At 35.8% G+C, this 13,514-nt stretch overlaps 1 protein-coding gene across 1 annotated transcript; it reads left to right on the top strand.

Annotated features, from left to right (window-relative positions):
* The first annotated feature begins 1,166 nt into the window (after window positions 1-1,166).
* Window positions 1,167-3,878, top strand: LOC144433703 (uncharacterized). The gene has a single exon (XM_078122056.1). The coding sequence runs from the start codon at window positions 1,167-1,169 to the stop codon at window positions 3,876-3,878; it is 2,712 nt and encodes a 903-aa protein (XP_077978182.1).
* Window positions 3,879-13,514: the final 9,636 nt, after the last annotated feature.

Below are 13,514 nucleotides of genomic sequence, written 5' to 3'. Positions count from 1 at the left end.
ATATGTATGCAACAGTTGTAACAGGTTCATGTATAGAACTGCAGTAGTCTGTTTTGATATGGGAAATTTCTCTAACATTGATAGAGAGTTAATGGAAAAGTGTATAACACATGATGTCACAATGGGAGGTCACTGGCTATGCAAGACATGTAACAATACTCTGAAAAGAAACCAGATGCCTTCACAGGCAATTGCTAACAAACTAGGTCCCATAAAGATACCCAAAGAGTTGTCATCCTTGTGCCCTTTAGAGAAACAGTTAATCAGTCGTATTATACCCTTTAGGAAGATTGTGTCTTTACCTAGAGGTAGTCAACATGGACTTCGTGGTCAAGTTGTACTTGTACCTTCCAACATTGAACAAACTGCAATTTCTTTGCCAAGGCCAACCTCAGAAGCCCAGATAATCGCACTAAGTTTAAAACGACGACTGTCTGACAAACATTCAGTCACAAAGCAATTCATTCGTCCACAGTATGTTAATAATGCATTACTTTATCTACAGGAGAACAATCCTCACTACAAAGATGTAATCACAAATCAGAACTGGACTGAAATCAGTAAAAGTGACAATCCACAATTCTGGACATCTGTTACTGAACCATCAAAAGACAAAAATCATGCTGATAATGGGGTTCACCAAAATGATACAAAAACACAAAACACAGACACATACCAGTGCAAAGAGGATGATGTAATTTCAGTTATAGATTCAGAGGATGAAGTTGATGAAGATAATCCTGAGCATGTGAGAAAAGAACTAAGTTTACGGAGAACAATAAACTCCTCAACATGTTTGTATCCTAAAGAGGGCCCAACAGTAAAAATGAATGAAATATTGCATGTTGCACCAGTCGAAGGCCAAAGACCAACAAATATTTTCTATGAACAACACTGGGAAGCCATGATTTTTCCAGTCCTCTTTCCACTTGGACAAAACACATTTAATGAACAAAGAGAAAAAAAGCTTACTGTTAAAAAATATGTCAATGCCAGGATGCTTTCAAAGCACACACGTTTTGCTGAAAGCACAGAATACACTTTTCAATGTGTACACTGGGCAGAAAACTATTGATGTCTCAAATAGTATTAACATACAACTGAAAAAAACACGAAAGACAGATTTAAATGTGGCAAAATTGAGAAACCCTAGCAATGTTTTAGAAATGATGAAAAATGATGAATTATTTGCATCATTTAAAAAGATTCGAGGTAGTCCACAGTATTGGAAGGAAATGCAACAAGATATGATTGCCAAAATAAGACAATTCGGTCCTTATACTTTCTTTTTGTCTGGATCTGCTGCAGACTTTCATTGGCCTGAATTGATGCAAGTCATTGCAACACAGTATGGAGAACAATACACTTTAGATGACGTAGAAAAGATGACTTGGCAGACAAAAAGAAATTGGATTGCCCGGAATCCAGTGACAGCTGCACGGCATATTGATTACATTTTTCAGAAATTATGGAAATGTGTAATACTTAGTGGTATTCACCCTATTGGTCAGATTTTGAATTATGATATAAGGAAAGAGATGCAGGCAAGAGGAACAGCACATTTCCATGCAGCTGTCCATGTCTTGAATGCACCAATAATTGATAAAAATACAGATAATGACATAATAACATTTATTGATAAATATATAACTTGTGCTATCCCCAAAGAAAATAATGATCCTGTTCTCCATGGTCTTGTTATATCCCGTCAAACACACCATCATACGAGAACCTGCAAAAAGGAAAAAGGTGTAGAATGTAGGTTCCACTTTAAAAAACCACCCTCATCCAAAACCATTATTGCAAGGAGAGAGACATCTCAAGACAAAATATTACCAGCAAAGAAAATTATTACCAAAGTTATGGAAACTTTGGAAAGAACAGGTCCTGATATCACTTTATCTGATCTACTATTACTTGCAAATGTCTCTGAAACAAGCTATGTTACTTCAATAGGCGTTTCACTGAAATGTACAACAATAATATTTAAGCGAACACCATCAGAGGCCAGTATAAATCCATATAATCCATACATTCTAAGAGCACTTCGAGCAAACATGGATATCCAGTACATCACTGATGTATGGGGATGCATTGCATATATTACTTCATACATGTGTAAACCAGAGAGGGAAATGTCTGATCTCATGAAAAATGCTGTAAAAGAGGCAAACACCACACTTGACAAACTCAAGGCAATTGGTAATACTTTCTTACGATCTAGAGAAGTATCTCAACATGAAGCAATTACTAGGTTAATAGGTTTACCTCTAAGACAAACAAATATAGCTGTTAAATATGTACCTACAGGATATGAAGAAGATAGGACTAGAATGTTAAAAAGTATGACAGAACTTGAACAAATGGATGATGACAGTGAATCTGTGTATATTTCAAGTATTTTAGATAAATATGCAGCTCGACCAAGAAGTTTGGAAAACATTTGTCTTGCAGAATTTACATCAATGTATACATTCCAAAAAAAATTGAGAGATGCAACTGATGATTTGTTTGATAACATAGATGAAAATATTGATACAGTAACATATGATTTTCCAGAACATGAACACACAACACAAAAAACGACAAATATAAAGTATAAGCTCTTGAATGGACTTGGATGGATATACAAACGACAAAAACCTGTGGTACTTCGTTACTATTATGTCTCAAAACAAAGAGACTCAGAAAAGTACTACCATCGATTACTTATTTTGTACCTGCCATGGCGAAACGAATCTGAACTTAAGCTAAATGACAGCTACGAAGCAAATTTTATAGAAAAACAAAGCAGTCTTCAGAAGATTATTAAAAAGTTTGAACCTTGCATTGATGAAGTGCAAGATGCATGGGAAAATGCTCCAGATGCTAATGAACTAAGTGAAGAAATGTGGGATGCTGTAGCACCACCACAGGTTGAACAAAGCCGAGATATAGAAATTCATGATGACAACAACTATCACCTAATAGATCCATCAAACTTAGAGCCAGAACAGATTTCTTGTGAACCTTTTAATTTCATAACCACAACAACCAACAAATGCTCAGTAACATTACAAGCAAAATTATTAACTGATATTGAATACTACAAGTCAATGAGAAGTCTAAATACAGAGCAAAGACGTATACATGACTTCATCTTTGTATGGTGTAGTGATTATAGAATAGCAAACATTCTTGGTAATCAACCACCTGATCCATTCTATGTCTTTCTAACTGGTGGCGGAGGAGTTCGAAAGAGTCATACTGTACATACAATATTCCAAAGTGCCATTCGCCACCTACGCATGCAAGGTGATAACCCTGACACCCCTACAATTATTTTAACAGCATCTACTGGTAAAGCTGCAGTAAATATAGGAGGATCAACTTTACATAGTGCATTTCATCTCCCTGTTAGGCAAAATGGAGAATCAAATGAATACAAAAAGCCAGCTGCACAAATGTTAAATTCATTGAGAGCAAAATATGCATGCCTCAAAATAATTGTCATTGATGAAATATCAATGGTTGGTGGCCAAACATTGTCAAATCTTAATCTAACTCTCCAAGACATCTTCGAGAATAATATTCCATTTGGAAATGTTTCTATTTTAGCTGTGGGAGACTTATTGCAGTTAAACCCAGTTGGAGATCGACCAGTATATCAAAGTTCAATGAAGCAAACTTTAAGTGTTTTAGCTGGATCACAGTGGTTGAATCTCTTTAAGGTGCATGAATTACAACACATTGTAAGACAGGAAAGTGACCCAGAATTTGCATCACTTCTCTCAAGAGTACGAGTGGGTAAACAAACAGAATCAGACATCATAATCCTAAAAAGTTTAGAAAAAAATAATTCTGTTCCAGCTGAGTGTTTCTTTATTTCTTACCAATAAAGAAGCTGACTTGTACAATGAAATCCAGCTTAAAAAGTTGTGTACCCATGTTATTACTATAAATGCATTAGATACAAAAAAAAGACTTACATACACAAAGATCAACAATAAGCTACATTGGAAACAATCTACATGAAACTGCTGGACTAAGAGATGAAATAAAATTGGCAGTAGGTGCTCGATACATGCATACAAAAAATACAGACCTACAAGATGGCCTCGTCAATGGAGCTACTGGGAAAATAACACATTTAGAAATTGATTCAAACAACCCATTGAAAGGAACAATTTATGTGAAATTTGACAGTGATAACACTGGAAAAGAGGCTAGAAAGAGCAGCAAATATTCTGATTCTGTCCCCATAAAAGCAGTGACAGACTCATTTTCATTCTCAAAAAAGGCTCCTTCTGTCAGAGTAGAAAGAACACAGTACCCAGGAACTCTTGCTTGGGGAATGACAGTGCACAAAGCACAAGGAAGTACATATACGTATATGATTGGTGACATGAGTTCAAAATTTTCCCCTAAACCAGGTCAAATGTACACTATATGTTTAGCCGAGTAAAATCAAGATCTGGACTAAGATTAGTTGGTTTTAACAAGGAAAAAATTAAAGTTAACAAATCAGCACTTCAAGAAATGGAAAGACTGCAGAAGACAATGAACCTGAATTACCAATGGCCAATAGAAAGCACTCCAATAATTCACTTTCTCACCATAGGCCACATCAATATACGGTCTTTGAAATCACATTTTCAAGATATATTGACCCATCCTTTTACCAGCAAATTAGACATAATATGTCTTTCCGAGACAAATATTTCTTGCTATAAAAACTATTTGCTACCATCAAGAAAGCTTTTTTCTGTTATCTCTGATCATGGTGTTGCAATATACAGTAGTAAGCCTGTTACTGAGCATTTCAACTTTTCTGGACTCATTGAAACAGTTGGTATTATCACTCAAAATATCCTTATTGTTTCTGTCTACATTCCCCCTGGCAAGCCATGGTTTGTACTAAAAGAAAACATTTCTCAGTTACTTGACGAATGTCTTACAATCAAGTATCAAAATCACTGTGAATCTATAATCATAACTGGTGACTTCAATATTGACCTGAACAATCCAAATCAAAATATCACTAAATTGTTCCAGCACTATCATATGCATCAAGTAATTGACAAACCAACTCATAATCTAGCAGGCATTCTGGACCTCTTTTTTACAGATAACCACTACAATGTAACTAACTTCTCATACCCAGTTCCTTTTAGTGATCACCATTTCATCATTGGACAATTGTCTCACAAAGAAATGACTACATTAACAACATATAATATAAACAGTGTACCTTCACACAATGACAACATAGAATAAATTTAAAACACTATAAACTAAGATATGAATTATGACATTCATGTAATAGCATAACAGTATTTGTGCAATGTCACATGGTTAAATGAAACAAATATTATACTAGAATTGCAGTACAATAACAAATGATAGTCATATTAAAGTACAAAAAATATATTGCCAATGGTTAATTTGTATCAACACAACACGTCTCGCATATTTTTTTTTGTAATAAAGTGATACCATGTACCAAAGCCCTCCCTGCTTCCTCCCCAACTACTTTCACTAGGTGACTAAACTAGTTTGAACCCAAGTGTGGGCGTTACGCGTTACATGTCGACTGACAGTTGTAAATGACCATATAAAAACCGGTGTATCTGCTGAGAAATAAATTTATCTGATGTGCCTAGCGCGAATGTATTGTCTTTATATGAGGTGGAAGTGATGCCGCCCAGTAAAGAGATTAGACGGAGACAATCATAACAAAAACATGACGCCAGTCCATGTCCATTGACAATAACAATAACAAATGAGGCTATTGAGATGTAATTCATAGTAAAGATTGATTAGAAAGAAACAATTATAACAAAAACAGAACTCCTGACTTAGACTTGCCCAAGTCTCTAGCCTAATTATTCCCATTTTTAAAGAAGAAAAAAAAATCAAACTGGCATTCTTCTAACTCGCCCTTATCAGGTTTATACCAAATAACCGCCTTTTAAAAAATCTGAAAAATTCTCTCACGTTTTGGCTCAGACTAGATCGATACATTGTAACTATGGAAATTTTGAAAAAGACATTAAAAAAATTCTGGCCATAGAAATGGGAAAAGAAATAGTAAAACACATAAGCTTTCAGTTTAACAAACGAGGGAAAAAAATTGACCAACGGACTGGTCCCAGTCTACCCCTGAATGTACCTGAACTCATAACATTGAAGCAAAAGTTACATTGATTTATGATTAGTATACATTGAATGTTGACACAGGTGTGTGTCAAGTTTGATTTGTTGGCCGTCGTATCAAAATCATAACACAGAAGACGAGGGTATCGGAAATCAAAACACAGAGTCACGTGACTGTATAGAATCTTCCCAGGAAGGATGTGACTAGCTGCAACAATTGTAGCGCTATTTTTTGTGTTTTCGTATTTCGACATTTCACAAAATAAATTTATTTGTGAAAACACACCAAAAATAGCGCTACAATTATTGCAGCTAGATGTGACTAAACTACTTTGTAGCAGTTTCACGCAACGCGAATTGGGTAGTTGAAATAACGAATGCATATGGTCAGAAATTTCAAAGGTCCATCTAGTCAACATGGCATGTCCCTCCAAGCCAGCAAAACATGCACACATCATGAAAATCGACGATGTCGAAAAACGCAACCTAAAGTTCGGCCAATCTTTCTATGTCGTTCCTGTCATAACAAAGACAACCCCAATACTGTCAAGACGCTGTATATAAACACCGAACGACTAGCGCAATCCTTCAAAGCTCTGCCAATTTTCAGCTGTGTCGTCCTAACGGACATCAGCGTGCCAGCCGACGAATCTCTCAGGACATCACCCAACTCCAAGGTAAGTCCAACTTCCAATAATACTTTTAAAAAATACATATGTTGTATAACATTTCCTTTAAAATTAGATACAAACCCAATGTCATTAAAGCGATGCCGATCCACTCAAAATACTACAAGTCAATAACAATTATTAATATCATTTATTATCATTCGACCAAATCACTAGCCGTAATATCCACCCAAATGCATCATCTTAAACACGGTAAAGACAAAAAAAACCACTATTATATTATATCATGCTACTATGCGCCATTCTGATTGGATAATAACTGTGGTAAAATCCCATTTTATTTTGTGAAATGTCGAAATGGGATTTTACCACTTCCTATTTCCTATATATATATAAAATCCCATTTTACCACGGCTAGCAGTGGTAAAATGGGCCCCTAAACTAGCATATGAATAGTACTCACAAAAATGAAGCTAGTGTTCGTTCTTATACCAATAAGTTAACACTTCCTCAGAGTAAAGGTATGTCAGGTATCCTGTCCAATAGTTTGGGTTACAGTAGTCCAAATAATTCCACTGATGACCTTGCGATCGAAAGTAACGATCGATCAGTGGCTTCAACATCACTGGCCATGGCTGATAAGGTACAAGTTCTCCCATGCAACGAGCCGTCAGCGTCCTGCTCTCGTTGAATCAAGCAGCACCAATTTAACTTTTAACCATCTGTCAAGTGCGTCAGGATTATTTCAAAACTGTACATTTTCAGGTTCAGTCAATGTTCAATTTGTTAACCATTAGATTAAAGTAGACTGTGTAACGTCGCGTCTCTGATTTACTGTCTCGAGCTTTCTCCGATTCCACTGATTCAACGCAGAGACATCTATTTTTAGCAGTGTACAAGATTGTATTGTTCTTATGTAAATATCCAAACCAAATTGTTACTTTCTTTGACCCCTTGCCCCGTTTTCTTTGTTGCTAGTTTTCAACGCGTTTTCGTTATGCATATGATGTAAATAAAGTAATTTATCATTGAAATGCAATGTAGTGTATGGTTTGTGTTCATGCAGTGTGTGTGTGTTTGGGCGACATGAACGTATCCACTCATCAAAATATGCTCGTTCCCGACGATCTTTTTCTGTACGTGCGAATTCGCCTTTTCAGGCATATAAATAACCACGGAATCACATTTAGAAGAAATAGACACATATTTTGATATAATATAATAGCAATAACCCCCTCCGAAGGCGGGTATACACTCGAATTTTGTACAATTCGCTCCATATAGCACTCGCCATTTGGCTCGTGCTATATGTCGCGAATTGTACAAAATCTCGTGTATACCCGCCTTCGGCGGGGGTTACTGCTTAATTGACATGTCTTCTTTCTTCCTAATTCATATATATATATACATACACACACACAGACACACCGAATTTTCATTTGTCAATCGTAATATAAACTTTAATGCCATTTTCCGAATCACCCGTCACTATTCGTAATGTAGGTGCGATTTCCGCCCCCAATTTCTTTAGGGACCGGACAGAATTTACGGCAGGGGGGGGGGGCATGAAAAAAATGGGAGGCTTGAAGGGGGGGGGCATGAAAATTCTCATGGTTTGAAAGGGGGGGGCCGCGAAATATTTTGTCATTGAAAAAAATTAATATGTTAGAAAATTTAGCATTGCATGAGATAGCACTTGATATCGCCTTTAATATTGAATGTCTACACTTTCATTTATGTATTAAAATGGTTGTGTGTACGTTTGTATGTACCTATTTAGTGAAGCATAAAAACACTACTCAAGATTAATTTGATACACCCTGAATATTATATATATATATATATATATATATATATATATATATATATATATATATATATATATATATATATATATATATATATATATGGTAATATACTAGCATAGGACCTGTAATTTATGTGATTAAAAAGTGACCTTTTGGTGAAAAATGTACATACAAAAACGTCTGGCCAGATTAATTTAGATAGGTGTTTTATTTCTTTTCTTGACACTATTCTTGAGTTTCACTCTCAGACTCACTAGAGTCTGAAGATGTGAGGCAAGACTTGTCTTTCTTTCTATCTAAAACCAGTGAAATTAAAATATTTCCCTCCTCAGCATCATCAAATGCATCTATCTGTACTAAATATTGTAAAGCATTTAGATGTCTGAGTGGTGTTAAGTGTTCTTTCATCAGTGACTTTGCACTAAAGCAATGGAGAGGTATATGAATACTCTAGTCAATATACATGGTTGGGACCAGAGATGGTAAGAATTCCACAACCTGTACCAGACCCGGACAGTCCAATGCACTATCTTCCAGTTCATTAGTGTCCAACTGTTGACAGTGAAGGAAAGCAGAGAGAGGCAGATGACTGGCAACCCAGGTCAAATATCACAAGGAAATTCAGAAAGGGTGAATTGACAACCAAATAACAGGTGGAAGAATTTTCAAAATTATTTTATGTTGATTGCAAACATATTGAAGCATATGTTCAACACCTGCAAAACCTAAAGAATGTTCAAGAAATGAGAATGCGTACAAGGTTAAGTCAGAAAAAGAAGAAGAAAATCAAGCCGTACCAGGACTATAATTGGCTTGACTTAGTTGTGCATGGAAAGTTAAGCTCTCTTCAGGTTGCTGAATTAGACACGTACTTGAAATATCACCAACTAAACATACATGGTAGGAAGGATGACAAGTTGAAAGCTGTTACATGTGATGTGTTAAGAAGAACTTCAAGAGAGCAACAGAAGTCAGTGATTGAAAAGAACACAGGTGATGAAAGTGAAGAGAAACTGTGTTACAGTGAAGAAGGAGATATTGTTTTAGAAGAAATTCGTAGTGATAGTGACACCGATACATCAAGTACTAGTGACAGTGACAGTGAGAGTGACAGCGAATAAAATGAGTCTAGCCATCAAAAAGACCAGGATGGTTCCCTTATTGTTCAAACTAGATCAGGTAGACTGGCTGGATCATGGAAACTTGCCTTTATATAAATTCAAGATTATGAATAAAGGGATTGTATTGCAAAAGGCTATTCATCATTGACACTGCACTTCAAGCTTAATGTGAATGGTTTAGAAAACTGTGAGTAATACTCATCTGATCACTGTACAGTGTATTGAATACAATTCTGAATTTGCTGTCCCCATCATGAAGACACAAATGCCTGACACTATAGGTTTAAATATGTATGGTTTTGGAACTGAAAGCATATTGATTACATCTAAGTATTCCACAACATTCTGAATTTCTTTGCACTTTCATGAAGGCACAAATGTCTTACATTTACAAGTGTATTGGTAATGCATTTGGTGTAGGAAAGTGAAAGCTATATTTGTCAGACCTCAGTGTGCATAAAATCCTTAGTTTGCTAGCACTTCATGACATCACAAATGTCTGACATTAGATAGTTATTGTATTATGAGTATAAATAGATATTTAAATACACTATGTAGGTGATGTGATGTCCTTAGATACTCCCCACAAATGTCCCCACTACAGTTTTTTACAAATCACGCATGTGAATGTGTGTTTACTCTGTGTCTGTGTTTCTGTGTATGTATCAGTGAATGACAGTTAAAACCACCACATCAAATGCCTTGGTATTAAGTGATGACTACTTATGGTGTCTCGTTGGGAAATAAACAAGATTATACCACATGTGTATGATTACATGTATAGTCAAAATGGTTTTTTTGTTTTTTAAAAAACTTCCTCTACAACTACTAAGTTGTTTGGGCTGAAATAGTAACATAATAGTAGTACCAAAAGAAATATTACAGTTGTGCTACAGTAACAAAGAAATTTGTACTCTTTTTAGTTATTGTAGGGGCACGATTTTGTGCACTTTTTTTCTCTTTTTTTTGGGGGGGGGGCCATGAAATTTTTATACTTTTGAAAGGGGGGGCTGTGAAATTTTGGTCACAGTGGATGGGGGGGGGGGGCAGGAAAAAAACCAAGTCAGAGATAATTTCTCCCCAGGCCCACCCCCTGCCGTAAATTCTGTCCGGTCCCTTAGCTGCCCGGGAAGTTTACACATTTCATTTCTCAGTGATGTGAAACTTTGTAGCTTTGGAATAATTATAGAAAAAAATGACAAAAGTATTTATCATTTTTTTTATGTAACGGTCAGTTCAACACTTTTACGTACAACACGTATGCCCCATACCATAGGTAAAAGTTCGTGTGTTTGATCGCTCAGTACACATCAGGCATCTGCACACCGTTGTCTGTATCTGAAGTTATTAACTCGGGCATTTTCTAAAAGATACAGTTACACATAAAAGACGGCTGTTTTACACAACATGTGGATTTTCCTAATAGAGGCCACAAATTGTCATGTGTTCATTTTGTGAGCAGAATCTTGAAAGATCGAATGGTGTACACAGCTGACTCATTTAGGCATGATATATCATAAAATATTTGACCGACAAAGAATTAACAAAATATTGCGAACAACAATGGGAGTTTTCCTCTCTCAATATATTTATAAACTTCCCTACATTTCCTCTAAATTTACCAATATGTGAATTGTCTTTCAACTTCATTTCGTGTACGTAGCCCAACGCAACATTTGAATCGCGTTACCTTCACGCGACGTTAAAAGTCGCGGGACGAACATACACAATAGAGAGGTTTAGATGCGCGTATTTACGTGTGTTCTATACGTGTAGCGTCATAGTCACGTGATTCGAAGCAACTCAGGCGTTCTGTATCAAACGACGCTACGTCAAAATGGTGGTCTACACGTAACTGTAAATACGTGTTGAGTTTTTGTCATTTTCTTATATTAAATGTCGTATTTTTTATATCAAAGTTCGGAAGCATAGCCATTTTACCTGCAACTACCCAAACCAAAAACCAAACAATTAGTTTAAAGTACGGACAAATTTAGAAATCAAAGGCATGTGTCTGGTTGGACTGAAGATGTCAACGCGCGCGTTCACATTCCACTGCATAACATTACTTGTAATTATGGAACGCACAACTAAACACAATTTATTTTGTACGCGTCATTACTTGTACGCCTGCACGATAACGCTCCCGTAGACGTACGCGTTCTAACGTGTATCTAAACCTCTCTAATGTCACAAATACATGTATCAAGTTACTTGCTCATATTAGAAATTATCGTACAAATTACTCGCCAAAGTTAAGTTTACGCTGTGAATCTGTGCAATCTTTGTCGCTAATAATGTAATCATTCAGACAAATTTGCGACGTAAACTTCAAATTTTATCTATAACTAATGTTTGAATTCTACCAAATATATATTAATATCTTCCCATTAATAAATTTCATACTATTTGAGTTTATAAGCCCAATAAATCGTCTAACGTTCCTTGATTTCGTTTCGTTTCCGCTCCAAAAAGAACGATTATCGCGTACTTTGATTATTGGCCTCATTCAATACAGTTCAGTTCATCACATGCCGTCAAACTAGGCAATTAATATTCATAAGGCAATCGGCGAATTACAACCGCCAATGTAAAGTATTTCGGAAATGTAACCAATCACAGGAAGCGATGCATGATTTCCCCATGCAACATGTACCATGCCGGCACAGCATGTACTCATGTAAACGCTCTGTACACATATCTCAGTCAACCCAGAAGTTTGACATCCCGTAATAGTTTGGGTTATCATTCAATCATGTGAATGGACACCAAACAAGTTTTAAACGTAATAATACTAGTAAACTGTCATACTTTATTCAATAGATCACTTAGGTACAAAATGGCCTATGTTTGCCCAATTTAAAAAAAAAAAAACGAAAAAAGAAATGACCTGGAAATTATAGACGTCTTATTTAAAAGGTCAACGAACTGTATTTGACATAAAAAAAATCGCCCACAGTGATAGATCCATTTCGACATTACAACTTTCTTTGGGTCACAGGGTTCGAAATACTGGTGGTCCATATGGACCACCAATTTTTTTTTTTTTTTTTTTTTTTTTTTTAAATTTGAGACCACTAAATTTAGTTATTCATTTTGGACAACTACTTTATTCTGATAAATATTAACAGGTGAACCACTTATTTGCTGCAATGGACCACCAAAAGTAAAATTTTGAATTTCTAACCCTGGGTCACAATTTCAATAATACGTATTTGAACAATAACATGAGCTTATTACGAACATGCCACAACATTGACCATAAATACCTGTATCTTGTACCCATGTCACAAACTCTTGCTAATTTCCAGTTGAAAATAGCTCCATTATGGCAAAAATAGATGAAATTCAAACCTTCGTAACTTTCTTGATATGCCCCAGACACTCATTCCTCTTAAAAGTCACTGTTAATGCACCGGATAAAGACAAAATTCACTACAAACATGACACCCACAGAATGTACAGTATTTGTTTAATTTCCTGCACAGTGAAACAAAAGCATTATACAACTTTTGCATTTACCAACAGCTCTATCCAAATGCTGCCAAATTTGCTGCAAATAAAGGTGTTATCAGCAATTACCAACTGCCACCAGTATTGACCATACCTGACATAAAAACAAGTCCGGATAAAAGAAGAGTGTCTGTGCAAGGAACTGTTCTCCAGGTAACACCATTACACTACTGCAATGCCATACTTTCTAAACCAATCCAATATTCCATTGTAACTTTCCATTACATAAATTCACCATTTGCAATACTCTCTCAATATTGATAAATCATAATATCAAGTACATTGTTTTATTACATCAAATCACACAT

The sequence above is a fragment of the Glandiceps talaboti genome, chromosome 4 (assembly GCF_964340395.1).
Source record: "Glandiceps talaboti chromosome 4, keGlaTala1.1, whole genome shotgun sequence".
Lineage (NCBI taxonomy): Eukaryota > Metazoa > Hemichordata > Enteropneusta > Spengelidae > Glandiceps > Glandiceps talaboti.
The sequence above is the reverse complement of the archived record's forward strand: the minus strand, read 5'-3'. Positions and strand labels throughout refer to the sequence as shown.